The sequence below is a fragment of the Ranitomeya variabilis genome, chromosome 1 (genome assembly GCF_051348905.1).
Source record: "Ranitomeya variabilis isolate aRanVar5 chromosome 1, aRanVar5.hap1, whole genome shotgun sequence".
NCBI lineage: Eukaryota > Metazoa > Chordata > Amphibia > Anura > Dendrobatidae > Ranitomeya > Ranitomeya variabilis.
The window spans coordinates 578341702-578367289 of NC_135232.1; the positions used below are offsets into that span (position 1 = coordinate 578341702).

The window sequence follows — 25588 nt, forward strand, 5'->3', positions numbered from 1 at the left end:
TGGTTTCCATCCTCGCTTTTCTTCGGGTCATGTGGAGCCTTCTGACTGTCCTGGGGTGGATTCTGTGGTGGATAGGTTGCAGCAGATCTGGAATCATGTGGTGGACAACTTGAAGTTGTCACAGGAGAAGGCTCAGCGCTTTGCCAACCGCCGCCGCGGTGTGGGTCCCCGACTACGCTTTGGGGATTTGGTATGGCTTTCTTCCCGCTTTGTTCCTATGAAGGTCTCCTCTCCCAAATTTAAACCTCGTTTTATTGGGCCTTACAAGATATTGGAAATCCTTAATCCTGTATCTTTTCGTCTGGATCTTCCTGTGTCGTTTGCTATTCACAATGTATTTCATAGGTCCTTGTTGCGGCGGTACATTGTGCCTGTAGTTCCTTCTGCTGAGCCTCCTGCTCCGGTGTTGGTTGAGGGCGAGTTGGAGTACGTGGTGGAGAAGATCTTGGATTCTCGCCTCTCCAGGCGGAGGCTTCAGTACCTGGTCAAGTGGAAGGGCTATGGTCAGGAGGATAATTCCTGGGTGGTCGCCTCTGATGTTCATGCGGCCGATTTAGTTCGTGCCTTTCATGCCGCTCATCCTGATCGCCCTGGTGGTCGTGGTGAGGGTTCGGTGACCCCTCACTAAGGGGGGGGTACTGTTGTGAATTTGCTTTTTGCTCCCTCTAGTGGTTACTAGTTTTTTGACTCTGGTTTTTCTGTCATTCCTTTTATCCGCACCTGGGTCGTTAGTTAGGGGTGTTGCTATATAAGCTCCCTGGACCTTCAGTTCAATGCCTGGCAACGTAGTTATCAGAGCTAGTCTGCTGTGCTCTTGTCTACTGATCCTGGTTCCAGTTATATCAGCTAAGTCTGCCTTTTGCTTTTTGCTATTTGTTTTGGTTTTGTATTTTTGTCCAGCTTGTTCCTAATCTATATCCTGACCTTTGCTGGAAGCTCTAGGGGGCTGGTGTTCTCCCCCCGGACCGTTAGACGGTTCGGGGGTTCTTGAATTTCCAGTGTGGATTTTGATAGGGTTTTTGTTGACCATATAAGTTACCTTTCTTTATTCTGCTATCAGTAAGCGGGCCTCTCTGTGCTAAACCTGGTTCATTTCTGTGTTTGTCATTTCCTCTTACCTCACCGTCATTATTTGTGGGGGGCTTCTATCCAGCTTTGGGGTCCCCTTCTCTGGAGGCAAGAAAGGTCTTTGTTTTCCTCTACTAGGGGTAGCTAGATTCTCCGGCTGGCGCGTGTCATCTAGAATCAACGTAGGAATGATCCCCGACTACTTCTAGTGTTGGCGTTAGGAGTAGATATATGGTCAACCCAGTTACCACTGCCCTATGAGCTGGATTTTTGTATTCTGCAGACTTCCACGTTCCCCTGAGACCCTCGCCATTGGGGTCATAACAGATGTTGCCTCGTCTTACAGCTCGACTCCTACTGGTATTTCTCCTTGTTGCGTTGATCTCATTTCTCACTCAGCACAATATACCTCGCTTCTTGTCCTTTCTTAGGGTACCGCCGCGATCAAGTGCAGGCGCGGTCCCGTAACGTTCTCTCTGTTTGCTAGGCCTCTGTCAGGATCCCACCCCTGACAGGGACCCCCCTGAGTCTCTCCCCGCAACACCCTCTGCCACAGGATGTTGCCTGTTCGATTCCCAGTCAGCTTCTACCTAACTTCCTATCCAACCCCCAGTTTTACCAGATTGTGAGGAGTGGCCTAATACATAGCACCCTTAGCTCCCCCTGGAGGCCAGACTGTGAAGTGTATTGGTGTCTGTGATACCTGGTTAGGTGAACTCCTTCAGTGCCATCAGACATACCATAGCCCCCCTTAGCGGCGGAGCATCAGTACTGCAACGACCAGGACTCTGGGGCGCTGCATCAGCGCATAGACTAAACATTGTTGGAACTGTGTGAGATAATTTTGCACGTGGTAGAGCACAGTTTGAGCTGGGGGGGGAAACTCTCTTGTGGCCGGCGGTACAGGCCCAGGGCCCCTCATGTTACAACGGTGTGTCTGATGGTTGCGCGCCACCACCGCCAGAGACACTTTATTGTACTATGAGGGACCCAGTGGCAGTGCCGTCGACCAAAAGCGGGCACACCCACCTCTTCAGACAAACGGCACTCTAATGGGTGCTTGCGCCAAGTGGCGAGACCACGGCCCCGTGGGGGTAGTTTTCCCATTTAGGGAGGTGTAAACATGTCGTATGCTGGACAAACAGCTGCTGCAAATTAAGAGATTGGAACACTCGTAAGACCAGTCCACAAGCAAGACCTTTTTATAGGAAAGCTAGGTGTCAGCCGGGAAAGGTGGGTCAAACTAATTTGAAATCCAGGAGTGGTTCATTTTAATGAAGGTTAGATCATCAACATTTTGGGTAGCCAGACGAGTCCTTTTTTCGGTTAATATTGAACCAGCAGCACTGAATACTCTTTCTGATAGCACACTAGCTGCTGGGCAAGCAAGCTCCTGCAATGCATATTCTGCCAATTCAGGCCAGGTGTCTAATTTGGATGCCCAGTAATCAAATGGGAATGACGCTTGAGGGAGAACATCGATAAGGGCTGAAAAATAGTTAGTAACCATACTGGACAAATATTGTCTCCTGTCACTTTGAATAGATGCTGCAGTACCTGTCCTGTCTGCGGTCATTGCGAAATCACTCCACAACCTTTTCCCTCTGTCCAACGCCACTTCTGATTTGTGCACCTCTAACACCTCTGCCCTGTAGCCCCCTGCAGCTCGTGTGAGAACCATCACCGGCGCCGTGTGCTGGGAATGCCTGAATCAAACGGTCTACAAGAGTTGCTTGTTTGGTTGCTAATATTTGTTCGAGGTTCTCATGTGGCATAATATTTTGCAATTTGCCTTTATAGAGAGGGTCAAGGATGCAGGCCAACCAGTAATCGTCATCGGTCATCATTTTAATAATGCGTGGGTCCCTTTTGAGGATACGTAAGGCATAATCCACCATGTGGGCCAAAGTTCCAGTTGTCAAATCTGCAGTTGTGCTGGGTTGAGGGGCAGTTACAGGCAAATCTACGTCACTTGTCTCCCTCAAAAAACCTGAACCCGGCCTTGCCACACCAGCAATTTCCATTGGACCCGGAGAAGCTTCCTCATTTAAAAAATACTCATCCCCATCATCCTCCTTGTTCTCCTCCTCTTCGCCCGCTACCTCATCCTGTAGACTGCCCTGACCAGACAATGGCTGACTGTCATCAAGGCTTTCCTCTTCCTCGGCTGCAGACGCCTGCTCCTTTATGTGCGTCAAACTTTGCATCAGCAGACGCATTAGGGGGATGCTCATGCTTATTATGGCGTTGTCTGCACTAACCAGCCGTGTGCATTCCTCAAAACACTGAAGGACTTGACAGAGGTCTTGGAGCTTCGACCACTGCACAGCAGACAACTCCATGTCTGCCATCCAACTGCCTGCCCGTGTATGTGTATCCTCCCACAAATACATAACAGGATGCCTCTGTTCGCACAGTCTCTGAAGCATGTGCAGTGTTGAGTTCCACCTTGTTGCAACATCGATGATTAAGCGATGCTGGGGAAGGTTCAAAGACCGCTGATAGTTCTGCATACGGCTGGAGTGTACGGGCGAACGGCGGATATGAGAGCAAAGTCTGCGCACTTTGAGGAGCAGGTCAGGTAACCCCGGATAACTTTTCAGGAAGCACTGCACCACCAGGTTTAAGGTGTGAGCCAGGCAAGGAATGTGTTTCAGTTGGGAAAGGGCTATGGCAGCCATGAAATTCCTTCCGTTATCACTCACTACCTTGCCTGCCTCAAGATGTACAGTGCCCAGCCATGACTGGGTTTCTTTCTGCAAGAACTCGGACAGAACTTCCGCGGTGTGTCTGTTGTCGCCCAAATACTTCATTGCCAATACAGCCTGCTGACGCTTGCCACTAGCTGTCCCATAATGGCACACCTGGTGTGCAACAGTGGCAGCTGCGGATGGAGTGGATGTGCGACTGCAGTCTGTGGACGAGCTCTCGCTTCTGCAGGAGGACGAGGAGGAGGAGAAGGGGGGGCGAACACCTACAGCCAACTGTTTCCTAGACCGTGGGCTAGGCAGAACTGTCCCAATATTGCTGTCCCCTGTGGACCCTGCATCCACCACATTCACCCAGTGTGCTGTGATGGACACGTAACGTCCCTGGCCATGCCTACTGGTCCATGCATCTGTTGTCAGGTGCACCTTTGTAGTCACAGATTGCCTGAGTGCATGGACGATGCGCTCTTTAACATGGTGGTAGAGGGCTGGGATGGCTTTTCTCGAAAAGAAGTGTTGACTGGGTAGCTCGTAGTGTGGTACAGCGTAGTCCATCAGCGCTTTGAAAGCTTAGCTTTCAACTAACCGGTAGGGCATCATCTCTAATGAGATTAGTCTAGCAATGTGGGCGTTCAAACCCTGTGTACGCGGATGCGAGGATGAGTACTTCCTTTTCCTAACGAGAGTCTCATGAACGGTGAGCTGGACTGGAGAGCTGCATACGGTGGAACTAGCGGGGGTGCCGGTGGACATGGGTGACTGAGAGAGGGTTGGAGATGGTATTCTTGCCGGTGCCCTACATGCAGTGTTTCCTACTACTAACCTGGTGATTCCCTGACTGCTTTGGCCTGGCGACGAAAGCTGCACAGATACTGCAGGTGGTGCGGGAAATGGTGGGCTTACAGGGAGGGAAGGGATGTAGCGTTGCTGACTAGCTTCATTGGCCGAGGGTGCTGCAACCTTTAGGGACGTTTGGCAGTTAGTCCAGGCTTGCAAATGCATGGTGGGTAAATGTCTATGCATGCAACTTGTATTTAGACTTTTAAGATTCTGACCTCTGCTTAAGGTAGTTGAACATTTTTGACAGATGACTTTGCGCTGATCATTTGGATGTTGTTTAAAAAAATGCCAGACTGCACTCTTTCTACTATCGGATACCTTTTCAGGCATTGCAGACTGAGCTTCTTTAACCGGATGGCCACGCTGTCCTCCAACTGGTTTTGCCAAGCGTTTTTGGCCAGATACGGGCCCAGCAGATGGAACCTGTTGTGATGTTGATGCCTGCTGCGGCTCCTCCTCCTCCGCTTCAGAACTACTGCCGCCTGCACCCTGTTCCCCCAATGGCTGCCAATCGGGGTCAACAACTGGGTCATCTATGACCTCCTCTTCTATGTCGTGTGCAACTTCGTCTGTGTCACCGTGTAAGCCGGTGGTATAGCGTTCGTGACGGGGCACCATAGTCTCCGCTGGGTTTGATTCTGGCTCAGTACACTGCGAGAGCAATGTTCTGGTCTGAGTCAAAGGAACAGCATAGTAATTTGGCTGTGGCTGTGCATCAGTGCACTCCATGTCCGATTCAACTTCTAATGGGCATGGCCTGTTAACTGTTTCACTGTCTAACCCAGGAACGGTATGTGTAAAGAGCTCCATGGAGTAACCCGTTGTGTCGCCTGACGCATCCTTCTCTCTTGTTCTGGGTGAAGAAGACAAGGAAGCGACTTGTCCCTGACCGTGAACATCCACTAACGACGCGCTGCTTTTACATTTAGCACTTTCAGAAGAGGAGGCAAAAGAGCTAGAGGCTGAGTCAGCAAGGAAAGCCAAAACTTGTTCTTGCTGCTCCGGCTTTAAAAGCGGTTTTCCTACTCCCAGAAAAGGGAGCGTTCGAGGCCTTGTGTAGCCAGATGACGAACCTGGCTCAACAACTCGAGACTTAGGTGCTGTACTGCTTTTACCACGACCACCTGATGCTCCACCACCACTACCATCATTACCAGCTGACAATGACCGGCCACGGCCACGACCTCTTCCACCAGACTTCCTCATTGTTTGCAAAATGTAACCAAAGTAACGGTATTTGTTACTGTAAAACAACTTATAAGGTGAACTCAAACTTTTGTAGGATTTATATATACCTTTATAGGTGCCTGACACTGAAAAAAAAATCAGGCCCAATGTTACACACTAGGTTTTCTGTGCCCCAATAATTTGAGACAGATGGCACACACAGGATCGGCACTCAAGCAGAAATGCCAATCTTAATCTCCCACTATTTTTTTTTTTCAGGGAGAATTTAAAAAAAATAAAAAAATTAACAGTATGACACTCTAGGTTTTCTGTGCCCCAATAATTTGAGACAGATGGCACACACAGGACCGGCACTCAAGCAGAAATGCCAATCTTAATCTCCCACTATTTTTTTTTTTCAGGGAGAATTTAAAAAAATAAATAAAAATTAACAGTATGACACACTAGGTTTTCTGTGCACCAATAATTTGAGACAGATGGCACACACAGGACCGGCACTCAAGCAGAAATGCCAATCTTAATCTCCCACTATTTTTTTTTTCAGGGAGAATTTAAAAAAAAAAAAAAAATGGCCCAGTATTACACACTAGGTTTTCTGTGGCACACAATGAGAGACAGATGCCACACACAGCACTGGCACAGAGGCAGACTTGCCAATCTTTATCTCCCACTATTAATTTTTTTTCAGGGAGAATTAAAAAAAAAAATGGCCCAGTATTACACACTAGGTTTTCTGTGGCACACAATGAGAGACAGATGCCACACACAGCACTGGCACAGAGGCAGACTTGCCAATCTTTATCTCCCACTATTTATTTTTTTTCAGGGAGAATTAAAAAAAAAAATGGCCCAGTATTACACACTAGGTTTTCTGTGGCACACAATATGAGACAGATGCCACACACAGCAATGGCACAGAGGCAGACTTGCCAATCTTTATCTCCCACTATTTATTTATTTTTTTCAGGGAGAATTAAAAAAAAAAAATGGCCCAGTATTACACACTAGGTTTTCTGTGGCACATAATGAGAGACAGATGCCACACACAGCACTGGCACAGAGGCAGACTTGCCAATCTTTATCTCCCACTATTTATTTTTTTTTTTTCAGGGAGAATTAAAAAAAAAAATGGCCCAGTATTACACACTAGGTTTTCTGTGGCACACAATGAGAGACAGATGCCACACACAGGACTGGCACAGAGGCAGACTTGCCAATCTTTATCTCCCACTATTTAATTTTTTTTTTCAGGGAGAAATAAAAATAAAAAATAAAAAAATGGCCCAGTATTACACACTAGGTTTTCTGTGGCACACAATGAGAGACAGATGCCACACACAGCACTGGCACAGAGGCAGACTTGCCAATCTTTATCTCCCTGCAGTAATCTCAGAAAAGTATGGCAGGCAGCTATAAAAAGGACAGCTGCACACAAAAGTGTGGACAAACAAACAAGATAGCTGTGCAGAAAGGAAGGAACAACAGGATTTGTGCTTTGAAAAAAGCAGTTGGTTTGCACAGCGGCGTACACACACAGCAACGCAGCTATCATGGAGCCTTCTAGGGCAGCCCAATGAGCTACAGCGCTGAGGAAAAAAAAATGTAGCTTCCACTGTCCCTGCAAACAAAAGGTGGTGTTGGACAGTGGAAATCGCTACAGCACAAGCGGTTTGGGGGTGAATGTACTCTGCCTAACACTATCCCTGCTTCTGACGAAGCGGCAGCAACCTCTCCCTACGCTCAGATCAGCAGCAGTAAGATGGCGGTCGGCAGGAACGCCCCTTTATAGCCCCTGTGACACCGCAGAAAGCAAGCCAATCACTGCAATGCCCTTCTCTAAGATGGTGGGGACTGAGATCTATGTCATCACGCTGCCCACATTCTGCGTCCACCTTCATTTGCTGAGAAATGGCGCTTTTAGCGTCATTGAAACGCGACTTTGGCGCGAAAGTCGCGTACCGCATGGCCGACCCCACACAGGGATCGGGTCGGGTTTCATGAAACCCGACTTTGCCAAAAGTCGGCGACTTATGAAAATGACCGATCCGTTTCGCTCAACCCTACTTGTGAGGCAATCACTGCAATCAAACGATTCCTGTAACTATCAATAAGATTTCTGCACCTCTCGACAGGTATTTTGGCCCACTCCTCAAGAACAAACTGCTCCAGTTGTCTCGTGTTTGAAGGTTGCCTTTTCCAGATGGCATGTTTCAGCTCTTTCCAAAGATGCGCAATAGGATTTAGGTCAGGGCTCATAGAAGGCTACTTCAAATAGTCCAATAGTTTCCTCTTGGCCATTTTTGGGTGTTTTTAGCTTTGTGTTTTGGGTCATTATCCTGTTGCAAGACCCATGACCTACGACTGAAGCCAAGCTTTCTGACACTGGGCAGCACATTTTTCTCTAGAATCCCTTGATAGTTTTGAGATTTCATTGTACCTTGCACAGATTCTAGATACCCTGTGCCAAATGCAGCAAAGCAGCCACAGAACATAACAGAGTCTCCTCCATGTTTCACAGTAGGGACAGTGCTCTTTTCTTGATATGCTTTATTTTCCGTCTGTGAACATAGAGCTGATGTGCCTTGCCAAAAAGTTAAATTTTTGTCTCATCTGTCCATAGGACATTCTCCCAGAAGCTGTGTGGCTTGTCAACATGTAATTTGGCAAATTCCAGTCTGGCTTTTTCATGATATTTTTTCAACAATGGTGTCCTCCTTCGTCGTCGCCATGAAGTCCACTCATACAATGACGGATGGTGTGATCTGACACTGATGTTTCTTGAGCTTGAAGTTCACCTTTAACCCCTTACCGCCGCTGCCTTTTTTCGTTTTTGCATTTTAGTTTTTCGCTCCCCTCCTTCCCAGAGCCATAACTTTTTTACTTTTCCGTCAATATGGTCATGTGAGGGTTTATGTTTTGCAGGACGAGTTGTACTTTTGAACGACACCATTGGTTTTACCATGTCTTGTACTAGAAAACGGGAAAAAAATTCCAAGTGTGGTGAAATTGAAAAAAAAGTGCAATCCCACACTTGTTTTTTGTTTGGCTTTTTTGCTAGCTTCACTAAATGCTAAAACTGACCTGCCAGTATGATTCTCCAGGTCATTATGAGTTCATAGACACCTAACATGTCTAGGTTATTTTTTATCAAAGTAGTGAAAAAAATTTCAAAACTTTGCTATAAAAAAGTGCCATTTTCCGATACTCGTAGCATCTCCATTTTTCATGATCTGGGGTCGGTTAAGGGCTTATTTTTTGCATGCCGAGCTGGCGTTTTTAATGATACAACATTTGTGCAGATATGTTTTTTTCATCTCCCGTTATTGCATTTTAATGCAATGTTGCGGTGACCAAAAAAACGTAATTCTGGCGTTTCAAATTTTTTTCTCGCTACGCTGTTTAGCGATCAGGTTAATGTTTTTTTTATTGATAGATCGGGCGATTCTGAAAGTGGCGATACCAAATATGTGCAGATTTGATTTTTTTTTATTGATTTATTTTGAATGGGGCGAAAGGGGGGTGATTTAAACTTTTATATACCTGTATATATTTTTTTTTTTCCATATTTTTAATAACATTTTTTTTTTTTACTTTTGCCATGCTTCAATAGCCTCCATGTGAGGCTAGAAGCTGGCGCCACTGGAATGGCTCAGCTACATAGCAGCGATCATCAGATCGCTGCTATGTAGCTGAATTGCAGGCTTGCTATGAGCGCCGACCACAGGGGGGCGCTCACAGCAGGCCGGCATCAGTAACCATAGAGGTCTCAAGGACCTCTATGGTTACCATCTTGATGCATCGCCGACCCCCGATCATGTGACGGGGTTGGCGATGCGCTCATTTCCGGCCACGCGGCCGGAAGCGGTAGTTAAAGGGACTCTGTCACCTGAATTTGGAGGGAACAATTTTCAGCCATAGGGGCGGGGTTTTCGGGTGTTTGATTCACCCTTTCCTTACCCGCTGGCTGCATGCTGGCTGCAATATTGGATTGAAGTTCATTCTCTGTCCTCCGTAGTACATGCCTGCACAAGGCCCCACATCAAAGGGGGAGACACGACGTGCGCCGTACTACTTAATCTGTTTAGAAGTTTTTCTGGGCTCTTTTGTTACCATTCGTATTATCTGTCTCTTTGATTTGTCATCAATTTTCCTCCTGTGGCCACGTCCAGGGAGGTTGGCTACAGTCCCATGGATCTTACATTTCTGAATAATATGTGCAACTGTAGTCACAGGAACATCAAGCTGCTTGGAGATGGTCTTATAACTTTTACCTTTAACATGTTTGTCTATAATTTTCTTTCTAATCTTCTAAGACAACTCTTTCCTTCGCTTCCTCTGGTCCATTTGGAGTGTGATACACACCATGTCACCAAACAGCACAGTGAGTATCTGCAACCCTATATACAGGTCCACTCACTTATTCCAGGATTGTAGACACCTGTGATGCTAATTAGTGGACACACCATGATTTAACATGTCTCTTTTGTCACATTATTTTCAGGGGTACCATAATTTCCGTCCAGGCCTATTTCAAGAGTTTTATTTTTAAAAAAATTCTGTGGAAGCATGGTTGAAAAGCAATGTCTGACTTTCATTTGTTCATTTTCATAGATCTTTTACATATTATTACTTTTGTCAGATTCAAGTTATTTCTGTGACCACTGTGGGTTTTTCTGTAATTAAACGAGGGGTACCAACAAATTTTACCACATGTGTAACTCATTCAGAGGGTTTGGTCTAGAGTCTAATTTATTTAGGTAGGTCTGGTTGGAAGTCTAATTCATTTAGAGGGGTCTGGTCTGGTAGGTCAGCATAAAGAAGTAGCACCAGACTGAGAAATGATCCAGAATTGAGTAGTAGAAAGTTCATTGTGTTGTGCTTGATTTTATTACAGGGTTTGGTCTGAGGTCTGTTTCACTTGGGAGTATGGTCTAGGATCTAATTTATAGAGTGGATCTGGTCAGGAGTCTGATTTATTTCAATGTTCTAGGCAAGAATTTGATTCATTTGGGGGGTCTGGTTTAAGATGGGTTCTGCTCTGACATCTGATTTACATATAAGATTTGGTCTGAGGTCTGATTTATTGTGGGATAGTTGGATCTGGAGTCTGATTTTTAAGGAGTTCTGACTTATTTAACAGTTCTGGTCTGAGGTCTGATTTATTAAAAGTAGTCTGGTCTAAAGTTTGATTTTTTTATTTATTTATTTATTTTTGGAGGTCTGATGTAAGGTCTCATTTATTTCGAGATTCTGGTTTGAGCCCTGATATATTAATGGGGTCTGATCTCGAGTCTGATTAAGAAGGTCTGGTCTGGATGGCCAACAACTGGAATTAGAGTGGTAGAACCCAAGGCAGAAAGAACACAAAAGCAAGGAGTGTCATGTTAATGGATTAATGTGTGCTTTTTTTTTCTTTTGTTTTATTGCTCTGGTCTGGGGTAAACAGTATTTGGGAGATCTAGTCTAGTTTTGTATTTATTTATTTGGGTCTAGTTTGAGGTCTCATTTATTTACTAGGTCTGTTCTGGGCTCTGATTCATTTAGGCTATGTGCTCTAGGGTCTGATTTATTAAGTGGGTCTGATTTAATTTGGGAGGTCTGGTCTGAGCACTACATTAGTTTAGAGGTCGAGTCTGAGTACTGAATAAATTTTGGGATTTGGTCTAAGAACAATATATATATATGAGAAATTCTTCACTGTCTCTTATTCCATGTATATGTAACACCTCAGGTAAGCGGTTGTTACAGTGATGTTGCCTTCCTTTCGGGGAGGGCGATATCATGCTTGGAGGCAGGAAGGATTCTCTTTACCAGGTAAGCACCTACACACAACACAATCTGAATCCAGGCCAGGAGGGGAGGCTCAGGACTCAGATTCAGGGAAGCTTCCCTCAGCTTTATATATCCTGGTCTGGAGAAGGAGTGAGTTCAAATGGAGAGAGACACTGAGGAGAAAGGAAGTCTAGTAGAGAGTGCAGACAGCGGAGCCATGCAGCCACGACTGAGCTGCGGCTCCTAGGAAGGAAGAGAACCTGATGGGTTGTTGTATGCAGTGAAGCAATTGAGGGAAGGAGCACAGGAGAAGAAAAGGGCTTAGAGGGGAATTGTGATCAGGCACCCTCAGAGCTGAAGCGCAGAAACCGGGTACCGGGAGCCCGAGGCTTTTGTGGGACTCTAAGACACATAGCAGAACCGGAAAGCATTAGACTGTACATTACTTGCCCGCACCACACCTGTAGGTGAAGCAGCACTGTAGGAGCCCGTGTCATGATAGAGACCCTGTAACGGCTCAAGCTGCCCATCATACAGGTACCTATCCTAAGACAGGAGTGAGAGGACTTGGCCAGCAAGCTTCAGGCAGCAGGGACCTCGCATACTAGTGCAGTAGGAAGGCTTATGGACCTCACCTGGAAGTGAGATTACCCTTGCCTCCAAAACGGCTGGATCACATCACCACCTGTGCCTGGTACCTTGGACTGTGGACTACTACCACCAGTAAACCAGGTAAAGACTTTACAAATTGTGTCCTCCACTTATTCTTCGGCATACCACATTCCTGCTACGCACCTTCGGAGCCCTGGGGAACCCACTTCACCTGTGGGAAGCATCACCATCTAGCCACCATATCATCACCCCAGAGGACCCCTTTAAGTGGTGTCGGTCCTTACTGACCGAGAACCACAGGTGGCATCACGAAAATAGACTTTCACAATACCCCTTAAAAGACCGTTCCCCTTTAATTGGGCGCCCAAGGCCACGGACCGGGTCCCATCCACCGTGGCATCCCCTTTAAAAGCGTTCGGACCCGGTACCGAGTACCCCATGGCCCTGACGGGCGACTAACATATCTAAATCTGGTCCATGGTAGAGCCTTACTTGGCTCCATTACAATAAATGACCCATTTGCTTTTCCACAATTTTTTCATGTAAATCTAAACATTGTGAGATTCATCTTGAATGCTAATGTCTTTCTGGTCTGAACTTTCCATCAGGCATTGTTGTTTTTCTTTTTTAGATTTGCACGGCACGTCTTTTCTATTTTCTAAAAGCAGTGACACATCAAGAGTGGTTTTGAAGCCCACCATCACAGGACCTTTGAGAGATATCACTGCCTGCCTGCAGTCCTTCACGGACAACGTCCAGAGAGACTCTCTGTTTACACTGGAGGCTAAAAAGTCCAAACCTCAGTTCCATCTTTTTCAAGTCTCAAATTACTACAACATTGCCATAGATGGAGATCAGATTTACTATCTGACCAGTAAAGAGAGCATGGAGTGGAGGCTCATCTGTGTGTCTTGGGAATACAGCACAGGGGTCATCCATTTAGTTGTCAATGGGAAACTCTTCCCAAGAAGAGTTTTAAAACCAGGTTTTATCATAGATTCAAATGTTACTATGGTCCTCGGACAGACCCTTGCTGGCCTAATTTATTCTGAAGGACCCTCTTATGTGGGTGAAATTAGAAACGTCAATGTGTGGGATCGCGCACTTCACCCCAGTGAGATGCAGTCAATGTACTATAATAATTGTTATTACTGTAATAGAAGTGTCATTAGCTGGGAGTCTGTGGACTATGAGATTTATGGAGATGTTATTCTGTATAAACCATCCATAAAACCTTAAAGATGCTTTTTGTAGACTAACCTTTGGGAATGACACCTATAACCAGAGTCTTCTTGACTCAAACTGTAGAGATGAATTTTGTATGTTAAAGATTTGAATGTTGAAGATTTGGCACCCCCATTTATCTAGAGAACAAGGGATCACTGACCCCCATTAAGGCAAGAAAAATGCTTCTTATAGGAGACAAAGTGACCTGTATACATATACTACAGAGGCTTCCATGGGGATAATTGCAAATATGCATGGTCTTCTCTCCATTTGTTTCTTTAGTTGATGCTGACTGTCTTTACTTGCTAGGATCAGAGATCCACATTCTTCACTATATTTGGGACTAGTAAACTACGTTGATTCTGAGATTCTTGAGGAGTTCAAAACCCACACTTTTTTTACACAGCTTCAGAAACTATCCTTTCTGGGCATGTGCATACAATGTCTATTTCGGGTGGATCCCTCTCCAAAAACAGTCTGAAAAAACACTAGCTAAACACTTAAAGAATGAACATATGTGTCTCTATGGAAAAACAGCTTGCTGTTAATAGTTTTAGTCTTTTTAGTGTCTTTTAACTGCTTCAAATTTTCCTAGACGCTAAGTGGTTAAAAGAAGTTAGCTGACTATTCTTCAGGATTTCTCCACTGCGAAGAGGCTATGTACTTTATTCGAGAGGTTAATGCGAATGGTCAAAAGATGCCTGGAAGATGCCCAGGAGTTAGGTTTTTGTTTTAGCATTACAAAAGCGTTTTTTAAAAAACTTCTAGTGGTTTCTTCATAGTTGAGTGTAAATAAAGGAAAAAAAATAGCCCGAAAACACCAGTTAAAAAAGATGTCACAAAAATGCTGGAAAGAAGCTAAAAAAACCCACATGTGGCCAAAAATGTTGAAAAATTGGTCAGGAAATGACAATAAAAAAATAAGACGAAATATACTTCAGAAAAAAATAAGTCACCGGTATTTCCTGAAGCATCATCTGCTTGAAAAACTCATCAGGTTTGCATGACTTTAAAAGCTGTTGTGTGCACAGAGCCATATGAACAGCTAGGTGTAAAAATGAAGAGTCTTGAAAGCAGATTTTGAGGAGGATTTTGGAGATGATCTGCTTCAAAAAATTTCCATGTGCACATAACCTGACTGACATTTATGGCATATTAAAGACAAAATTGGATCCATCTAAGTACCTCAAACTCACAATGCTGATATGCCACATTCCACATAACAACAGATTGACAAATATTAACACATTACTGTGATGACATAGCATTTCTTCTTATTTATGCCAGACGTAAATTCAGGAGGCCCAGAGTCATAAACTGTTGTCTGAAGTATTGACTCTTCTTGTATTTTAAATTGATGTTTGTAAATGGACGAATGGTTGCTATTTGCATCTTATATCAGCTCATACAACTTATTGTCTGCTATCTTTGTAAAATAGTGATGCGGAATCATTGAACAATGATGTTTTCTGATATGTTTATTACACATTGTACTGGGCCATGCAGTTTGTTGACTTGCAAACATTGAAGAACGAACTATAAATAATCAAACAATGTGAGCTAACCTCATCACATCTTTCTTTTGACCTCTGGATGCTGGCTTGAAGGACAGTTGTGAACTATATAAGGAGACTTTGCCTCTGTTCCAGAAGAGTGCACAGGATGTCGGCTTAAGGGACCACGGCCCCAGCTGGAAGAACACAGATCTGCTCCAGTAACCATCACTGAACCCTCCAGAGACGTCTTGAAGAATCCAGGATGGGGCAATTAGGTCACCTGCCTACATACTCGGTTAAATTCCTAAGCTTGTCTTTACCTCCTCTCTATGAGGGCACGCCAAAAGCGGGGTGCCACAGGTGGAGGTAGTTTGTCCTGGAAGCAGCTTGAATACCAGCATGTCGGCGGAAGGGTGAAACTCTGTAAGTTGCACCATCTTTGGTATTTTGCTGGGACTGTTCTATACGTTGTTATTTGCTGCTGGTTCAATAAATTATTGCCACACTGTTTTACCCTCACCCTGTGTTGTCTGAGGAGTTTTTTGCCCACAGAAAAAGAGAGCAGGTGTTCAGTGGTATGAGCCCTTGTCTATGCGGTTTTGGCTAGCAGACTAGAGCACCCGCTGACCTACACAGCTTTGATCCCTGTGTCTTCACAGTTATATCTTGGAAATTAGATTTGGGGAAGTCCTTATCAGAAGCTCTGTGGTGTAAACCAGCCACATTTATTACTTTAAAGGGAATCTCTCAGCATGTTTTGTATGTAATCTGACACCAGCATGATATTGGGGCAGAAACTCTAATTTCAGTGATGTGTCACTTACTGGGTGCAGCAGTCATGAAAGAATCACAATTTTTTCTGCTGCATATCTAGCAGAGCTCAGAATGCCGAGCTGCGCATAACTCCGCCCACACCACTGATTGGCCTCTTTCTGTGTACACTGCATACTGACAGAAAACAGCCAATCAGTAGTGGGGGTATGGGTCGACTAGGAAGCATCGGATACCTAGTCCTGTAATGATGATCTCCTGTTAATAAAATACTGAGTATATTGAAATAGCAAAACACAGCCTGGTAAGTGACACACTACTGAAATCAGGGTCTATACATCATGCTGCTCTCACAATACAAATAAAAACCTGCTGACAGATTCACTTTAAGTGTATGATCGCACTAAATCGTTTTTGTGAGACCCAAGATAATGACCTTAGAGTAATCTGTTTGTTGTACTCTGTATATATTGTATATTCTTTACGCTTGAGTAAATAATCTTTTTACCCACCTTGTTACTTTTGTATTTCTAGTGATTTGTGAAACTTTTTATATTATGCATTCATTAGATGTGACCACACTGACCTAAAGGGTTTTAATAAATCTTTTTTACACAGTTGTTTGTATAATATTATTGAGCTAATAAGGTTTGCAATTTTTAAAAAATTATAAAGTTATTGCTGTTGAGAAATAATGATTTTTTTTTTAAATGAGTTGTTTGTAGAATATCAGAAGAGCTTCTCTCCTGTGTGACCCAGGACTTTCCATTCCTGAACATTTACCATTGCAATAGGAACAAGAGGTTATATGTAGCAAATAAAAACTTGATTAGCATTTTTATAGTGCGAGTAAGTGACTGGGACCCACAAAGTTTTTACCATATTTACATGGAACATCTGTGCAAGTGGCTGGGACCCTCAAAACTTTGACCATACTAACATTTTCCATTTGTGGAGAGATAAAACACGTGGTGGGAGTGGTAAAGACTCTTCCATATAGGACTGTATTGGGAAGAGACTTACCCCTGTTCTGGTCCCTGTGGGAGACCAGGGTTAACCCTCCCAGGGTAAGTGGTATTCCGAGCGCAGGGCCCGAAGATCCCGAATTAGGGATACCTGCCGTAGGGGTCACCAACCTAGGGACAGAGTGTAACCCCGATAGGTTTCCCTTAGAGGTATTGGAAGGAAAAGTCGAGGAGACCCCACCGATTCCCGAGCTGGAAGTGTCACATGGTAAGTTTGAGATGGCTCAGCTCCAGGATCCCGGTAAATGGGGTGGCTCAGCAACCGGGTGTGGAGATGGAGTTTCCACAGATGGCGATCAACCACGAGTTACTGTACAGGGTTGACAAAATCCGGGATGAGGTGGTAGAACAACTAGTAGTGCCCCAATTCTATCATTGGGCGGTGCTCGACATGGCCTACACTCACACGATGGGGGGGCATTTGGGGGTCAAAAAGACTCTGGAGCATATACTGCAGCGTTTTTTTTGGCCTGGTATTTACACTGAGGTCCAAAGGTACTGTGATTCGTGCCCGGAGTGCCAATTAACCTCACCTACCACAAACTGCCAGAGTCCATTGGTGCCTCTGCCCATTATAGAGGTACCTGTTGAACGGATTAGGATGGATCTTGTGGGACCAATAGTAAAATCCGGATTTCGGCCATACGGCCCATAGTAAAAGAGCATCTAATGAATGCCCCGGCTGCGCAGAGCCGTACGTACAATAAAAGGGCCATGGTCAGGACCTTTAAAGAAGGGGAACAGGTGTTGGTACTAGAGCCCACCCCAGAGAGTAAGCTCATGGCCAAATGGCAAGGGCCTTATGCAGAGGTGTAGCTAGGGTTTTAGTTCAGGGGGGCAAAGCTTCTGAGTGGGCCCCTAATCAGGTAATCTTGATTACAACTCGGTGACGTGCCCTAATAGTGGAGGAGAACCTCAGCAGATGACAGCACTATTACTGAAGATAAGCTCTAGTTCAAGACTAACATAGATATTACTGCCATATGGTCAGTGGTAGATACCAGCCCCACAGAACATATAACAGATCACAGCTCAGTTACAGATAATGACATACCGCTGACGTTCTTTTTGATGGAATCGTTCACTTTCCCCATCTTTTCCATCTGGCCGAGACCGCCATGACAACTTCTTCCAGCAAAGACTCACCTGCAGAGAATACAACAAAGACATGTTTTACTTCTTATATTCCAGGCCATCACCATCTATTCCCAACCTGCACAAACTCCGCATCCTGCTGATATCCCAATACTGAGTCGCTGCTGCCCTATGTGACCCCATTACTGCCCCTGATACCCCAATACTGAGCCGCTGCTGCCGTATGTGTTCCCATTACGGCACCTAATACCCAATACTGAGCCGCTGCTGCCGACTGTGTCCCTATTACTGCACCTGCTGTGTGATTCTCTGTGCCCTCAAAATTCTAAAGCAACCCTCTATAATACAGCAATGCAGGGTGCAAGTGCCCTAGAAAACAGTGCCCACATTTTGCACCCTAGAAAGTAATATTGCCCTGTGTGCCCCTTTAATAGTCACAGTAACCTGAGTTCCCCTATAAAAATAAGTGCCCACTTCACATTGAATAATGTCCCGAGTCTGCCCCCTGTACAGATTCCCTATACACAGTATGATGCTCTTTTATACATACCATGATGCCTCCTCACTGTAATGCACCCCCACACAGTATACTGACCCCTTAGTAGCCCCCAAACTGTTTGATGGCTCCAGAACTGCATGATGGCCCCCTCACTGTAATCCCCACACTGTACAATGGCCCCCTAGATGGCCTCCATATAGTATAATGCACCAGATAGTCCTCAATATAGTATAATGCACTCCCCATAGGCAGACTATATTACAAGGCAGCACCCATAGGCAGACTCTATAGCACAAGGCAGCACCCCATAGGCAATCTCTGTAGTATACGACAGCACCCCCATAGGCAGACTCTAGTATAAGGCAGCACCCCATAGGCAGTCCCTGTAGTATAAGACAGCACCTCACAGACAGACCCTGTAATAAAAGACAGCACCCCATAGGCAGACCCTGTAGTATAAGGCAGCACCCCATAGGCAGACCCTGTATTATAAGGCAGCACCCCATAGGCAGACCCTTTAGTATAAGGCAGCCCCCATAGGCGGACCCTGTAGTATAAGACAGTATCCCTATAGGCAGACCCTGCAGTATAAGACAGTACCCCCATAGGCAGACCCTGTAATTATAAGACAGTACCCCCAGCAGACCCTGTAGTATAAGGCAGCACCCCTATAGGCAGACCCTGTAGCATAAGATAGTACCCCTATAGCAGAGCCTGTAAGTATAAGAGAGTACCCCCATAGGCAGACCCTGTGGTATAAGACAGTACCCATATAGGCAGATCCTGTAGTACAAAACAGTATCCTTATAGACAGACCCTGCAGTATAAGACAGAACCCCCATAGGGAGACCCTGTAGTATAAGACAGTACCCCCATAGGCAGAACCTGTAAGTATAAGACATTACACCCTAAGGCAGACCCTGTATTATAAGACAGTACCCCCATAGGCAGACCCTGTAATTATAAGACGGTACCCCCAGGAGACCAAGTAGTATAAGGCAGTACCCGCATAGCCAGACCCTGTAGTATTAGACAGTACCTCTATAGGCAGACCCTGCAGTATAAGACAGTACCACCATAAGCAGACCCTGTAGTATAAGACAGTACCCCTACAGGCAGACCCTGCAGTATAAGACAGTACCCCCATAGGCTGACCCTGTAAGTTTAAGACAGTTCCCCCATAGGCAGACCCTGTGATATAAGACAGTACCCCTATAGGCAGACCCTGTAGTATAAGACAGTACCCCATAGGCAGACCATGTAGTATAATACAGTCCCCCTATAGGCAGACCCTGCATTATAAGACAGTGCCCCTATAGGCAGACCCTGTAGTATAAGACAGTACCCCAATAGGCAGACCCTGCAGTATAAGACAGTACCCCTATAGGCAGACCATGTAGTATAAGACAGTACCCCCATAGGCAGACCCTGTAGAATAAGACAGTACCCCTATAGGCAGACCCTGTAAGTATAAGACAGTACCCCGGCAGACCCTGTAGTATAAGACAGTACCCCATAGGCAGACCCTGTAATATAAGGCAGCACCCCATAGGCAGACCTTACAGTATAAGACAGTACCCCCATAGGCAGAACCTGTAGTATAAGACAGTACCCCCATAGGCAGACCCTGTAGTATAAGACAGTACCCCCATAGGCAGACCCTGTAGTATAAGACAGTACCCCCATAGGCAGACCCTGTAAGTATAAGACATTACTCACTTAGGCAGACCCTGTTGTATGAGACAGTACCCCCATATGCAGACCCAGTAAGTATAAGACAGTACTCCCATAGGCAGACCCTGTAGTATAAGGCAGTACCCCTATAGGCAGACTCTGTAGTATAAGACAGTACCCCATAGACAGACCCTGTAGTATAAGACAGTACCCCCATAGGCAGACCTTGTAGTATAAGACAGTTCCCCTATAGGCAGACCCTGTAGTGTAAGACAGTACCCCATAGCCAGACTCTGTAGTATAAGACAGTACCCCTATAGGCAGACCCTGCTGTATAAGACAGTACCCCCATAAGCAGACCCTGTAGTATAAGACAGTACCTCTATAGGCAGATCCTGCAGTATAAGACAGTACTCCATAGGCAGACCTTGTAGTATAAGACAGTACCCCCATAGGCAGACCCTGTAAGTATAAGACATTACTCACTTAGGCAGACCCTGTTGTATGAGACAGTACCCCCATAGGCAGACCCAGTAAGTATAAGACAGTACTCCCATAGGCAGACCCTGTAGTATAAGACAGTACCTCTATAGGCAGATCCTGCAGTATAAGACAGTACTCCATAGGCAGACCCTGTAGTATTAGACAGTACCCCTATAGGCAGACCCTGCTGTATAAGACAGTACCCCCATAAGCAGACCCTGTAGTATAAGACAGTACCTCTATAGGCAGATCCTGCAGTATAAGACAGTACTCCATAGGCAGACCCTGTAGTATTAGACAGTACCCCTATAGGCAGACCTTGCAGGATAAGACAGTACCCCCATAAGCAGACCCTGTAGTATAAGACAGTACCCCTATAGGCAGATCCTGCATTATAAGACAGTACCCCCATAGGCACACCCTGTAAATTTAAGACAGTAACCCCATACGCAGATCCTGTAATATAAGACAGTACCCCTATAGGCAGACCCTGTAGTATAAGACAGTACCCCCAAAGGCAGACCCTGTAGTATAAGACAGTCCCCCTATAGGCAGACCTTGCATTATAAGACAGTATCCCTATAGGTAAACCCTGTAGTATAAGAGTACCCCTATAGGAAGACCCTGTAGTATAAGACAGTACCCCTATAAGCAGACCCTGTGATGACAGGCGAGGGGCCCACTGCTGACACCGGGCCCCCCGCCTGCTCAGGGACCCCATAGCGGCAGAGCAGGGCAAATGCAGGGGCCCCATAGGGCAGATGAAGTTACAGAAGATTAGCTCCCGGTGGGCCCCCTCTGAGCTCCGGGACCGAGGCGCCTGTGTGACGGGGTATGCGACAGAGCAGGAAGAGACACCAGGCCGATAAATAATGCAACAAGATTTATTGGAACAGGGAACTGGGACAACACAAATGTAAGTAATTCTGCAGTGTCCATAATGAGTCCACAATGAGTCCACAGAAAGGGAGTAAATCCGGGGGTGCCACCCGGCAATCCGACTCCAGGGAAATAGAAATAGTCTTAGAGTGAATTTAATAGATCCAGCAGATGAGGGGCACAACACAGTCCCACGTGGCATCTTCCAACAATACACATGATCACAGTGATCTCGCCTCAGCCTAAAGGTACCGTCACACTCAGCAACTTTGCAAAGAGAACGACAACAATCCGTGATGTTGCAGCGTCCTGGATAGCGATCTCATTGTGTTTGACACGCAGCAGCGATCTGGATCCCGCTGTGCCATCGCTGGTCAGAGCTAGAAGTGCAGAACTTTATTTGGTCGCCAGGTCGGCGTGTATCGTCATGTTTGACATCAAAAGCAACGACGCCAGCAACGAGCATAGGGGGCGTCGCAGCATCTCCTTCTAGCCAGTCGGTACACTCCGGCTGTTTGACATGGAGCTAACAACCAGCGAGAACGAGAAGTGAGTCGCCGTTACGTCACTGGATCGCTCCTGCATCGTTCTGGAGTTGCTGTGTTTGACGTCTCTACAGCGACCTAAACAGCGACGCTACAGCGATCTAGTTTAGGTCGGCTCGTTGTCTATATCGCCGCAGCGTCGCTGAGTGTGACGGTACCTTAAGATCCCAGCCATTGGCAAGTCACCACACAATTGAATCAGCCAACACATGAGTGTATTGTTCTGTGTCGTGGGATCCACCCCCCCATGGTGGAGGGCTCCTGTTATGATCTGGAGACCTTAGAGCCCCATGAAACTTTCTCTGGAGTCGGTGGAACCTGTACTGACCGCAAATCCTGAACTAACACCGCAACTAGAAGTAGCCGTGGGGTGTGCCTAACATACCCTAGACACCTCGACATAGCCGGAGGACTAAATACCCCTATAGATGGAAATAGGAATGCTACCTTGCCTCAGAGCAGACCCCCAAAGGATAGGCAGCCCCCCACGAATAATGACTGTGAGTAGGAGAAGAATATACCCACCCAGGTAGAAAACAGGATTTAGCAAAAGAGGCCACTCTAGCTAAATAGGAAAGGATAGGACAGATTACTAGGCGGTCAGTATTAAAACCCTTCCAAAAATATCCACAGCAGATAATACAAAAAGTTCCACAATCTAACTAAAGACATGGAATGTATATCTGCCACTCCAGAGAATCCAACAAGACTGAGAAAATACTGACACAATCTAAGCTGGACAAGAAAACACAAAGAATAGCACTGAATTGTGAAGCACACAACATGTGTGCCACAGGAAAAAAAACCCAGACACTTATCTTTGCTGATTTAACAGAAAGGCAGGAGGAACCAGGCAGAGGTCCTACACCTCCCAACAACAATTGACAACTGGCAAGGACTAATGAATCCTGCACGCCTAAATACCCCAGTCAGAACTGCAATCAGCAGATACACCTGACCAGGACTGCAACTCAGGGGCAACTGCATTACCACCTAAAACCACCGGATGGAGCCCAAAAGCAGAATTCACAACAGTACCCCCCCTTGAGGAGGGGTCACCGAACCCTCACCAGAGCCCCCAGGCCGATCAGGACGAGCCAGATGAAAAGCATGAACCAAATCAGCAGCATGGACATCAGAAGCAAAAACCCAAGAATTATCCTCCTGGCCATAACCCTTCCATTTGACAAGGTACTGAAGCCTCCGCCTCGAAAAACGAGAATCCAAAATCTTCTCAACCACATACTCCAACTCCCCATCAACCAAAACAGGGGCCGGAGGATCAACAGAGGGAACAACGGGCACCACATATTTCCGCAATAAAGATCTATGGAAGACATTATGGATAGCAAAAGAGGCCGGAAGCGCCAATCGAAAAGACACCGGATTAATAATCTCAGAAATCCTATAAGGACCAATAAACCGAGGCTTAAACTTAGGGGAAGAGACCTTCATAGGAACATGACGGGAAGACAACCAAACCAAATCCCCAACCCGAAGCCGGGAACCAACACACCGACGACGGTTAGCAAAACGTTGAGCCTCCTCCTGAGACAACACCAAATTGTCCACCACATGAGCCCAAATCTGCTGCAACCTGTCAACCACAGAATCCACACCAGGACAGTCCGAAGGCTCAACCTGCCCAGAAGAAAAACGAGGATGAAAACCAAAATTACAAAAAAAAGGCGAAACCAAAGTAGCCGAACTAGCCCGATTATTAAGGGCAAACTCGGCCAATGGCAAAAAGGCCACCCAATCATCCTGATCGGCAGACACAAAGCATCTCAGATAAGTTTACAAAGTCTGATTAGTTCACTCAGTCTGGCCGTTTGTCTGAGGATGAAATGCAGAAGAAAAAGACAAATCAATGCCCAGCCTAGCACAAAAGGCCTACCAAAACCTAGAAACAAACTGGGAACCTCTGTTGGACACAATATTCTCCGGAATACCATGCAAACGAACCACATGCTGAAAAAACAACGGAACCAACTCTGAAGAGGAAGGCAATTTAGGCAAAGGCACCAAATGAACCATCTTAGAAAACCGGTCACAAACAACCCAGATAACCGACATCTTCTGGGAAACCGGAAGATCAGAAATAAAATCCATAGAAATATGCGTCCAGGGCCTCTCAGGGACCGGCAATGGCAAAAGTAACCCACTAGCACGGGAACAACAAGACTTGGCCCGTGCACAAGTACCACAGGACTGCACAAAAGAACGCACATCACGTGACAACGAAGGCCACCAAAATGACCTACCAACCAAATCTCTGGTACCAAAAATACCAGGATGACCAGCCAACACAGAACAGTGAACCTCAGAAATCACTCTACTAGTCCATCTGTCAGGAACAAACAATTTCCCCACAGGACAGCGGTCAGGTCTATCAGCCTGAAATTCCTGAAGAACCCGCCGTAAATCAGGGGAAATGGCAGAAAGGACCACCCCTTCTTTCAGAATGCCGACCGGTTCAAGGACCTCAGGAGAATCAGGCAAAAAACTCCTAGAAAGGGCATCAGCCTTAATGTTCTTAGAACCCGGAAGATACGAAACCACAAAATCAAAACGGGAAAAAAACAAGGACCATCGAGCTTGTCTAGGACTCAGCCGTTTGGCACACTCGAGGTAAATCAAATTCTTATGATTGGTCAGGACCACAATACGGTGCTTAGCTCCCTCAAGCCAATGTCGCCACTCCTCAAACGCCCACTTCATAGCCAACAACTCCCGATTGCCGACATCGTAATTGCGTTCAGCAGGCAAAAACTTGCGGGAGAAGAAGGCACACGGTTTCATCAAAGAACCAACAGAATCCCTCTGAGACAAAACGGCCCCTGCCCCAATTTCAGAAGCATCAATCTCAACCTGAAACAGAAGAGAAACATCTGGTTGGCGCAACACTGGAGCAGAAGTAAATCGGCATTTAAGCTCCTGAAAGGCAGAGACAGCCGCAGAGGACCAATTCGCCACATCAGCGCCCTTTTTCATCAAATCAGTCAAGGGTTTAACCACGCTGGAGAAGTTAGCAATGAAACGGCGATAAAAATTTGCAAAACCCACAAATTTCTGAAGGCTCTTCACGGATGTGGGTTGAATCCAATCATGAATGGCCTGAACCTTAACCGGATCCATCTCCATAGATGAGGGAGAAAAAATAAAGCCCAAAAAAGAAACCTTCTGCACCCCAAAGAGACACTTAGACCCCTTCACAAACAAACCATTGTCACGAAGGAACTGAAATACCATCCTGACCTGTTCCACATGAGACTTCCAATCATCGGAAAAAATCAAAATATCGTCCAAATATGCAATCAAGAATTTATCAATATAAGTCCGGAAGATATCATGCATGAAGGATTGAAAAACAGATGGAGCGTTAGTGAGCCCGAATGGCATCACAAGGTATTCAAAATGGCCTTCGGGCGTATTAAACGCAGTTTTCCATTCATCACCCTGTTTAATACGAACAAGATTATATGCCCCCGAAGGTCAATCTTCGTAAACCAACTAGCCCCCTTAATCCTAGCAAACAAATCGGAAAGCAAAGGTAAAGGGTATTGAAACTTGACCGTGATCTTATTCAAGAGGCGATAATCAATACAAGGTGTCAAGGAGCCATCCTTCTTAGCAACAAAAAAAAAACCTGCTCCCAACGGTGAAGAAGATGGCCGAATATGCCCTTGCTCCAAAGACTCCTTAA

The 25588-nt window shown here is 45.8% G+C and overlaps 1 protein-coding gene and 1 long non-coding RNA gene across 3 annotated transcripts in view; one reads left to right on the forward strand and one right to left on the reverse strand.

Annotated features, from left to right (window-relative positions):
- LOC143768973 (jeltraxin-like) overlaps window positions 1-16317 on the forward strand; it is a 51880-nt gene extending 35563 nt beyond the window's left edge. For both annotated transcript variants that reach the window (XM_077257584.1, XM_077257590.1), the window contains one exon: window positions 12820-16317. In XM_077257584.1, coding sequence (XP_077113699.1) covers window positions 12820-13427 — 608 coding nt within the window. In that variant the 3' untranslated portion in view covers window positions 13428-16317. The remainder of the gene's footprint in view (window positions 1-12819) is intronic.
- Window positions 1-25588, reverse strand: part of LOC143769033 (uncharacterized) — an 898561-nt gene that overhangs the window by 638913 nt on the left and 234060 nt on the right. The gene's annotated exons all lie outside the window — the stretch shown is intronic.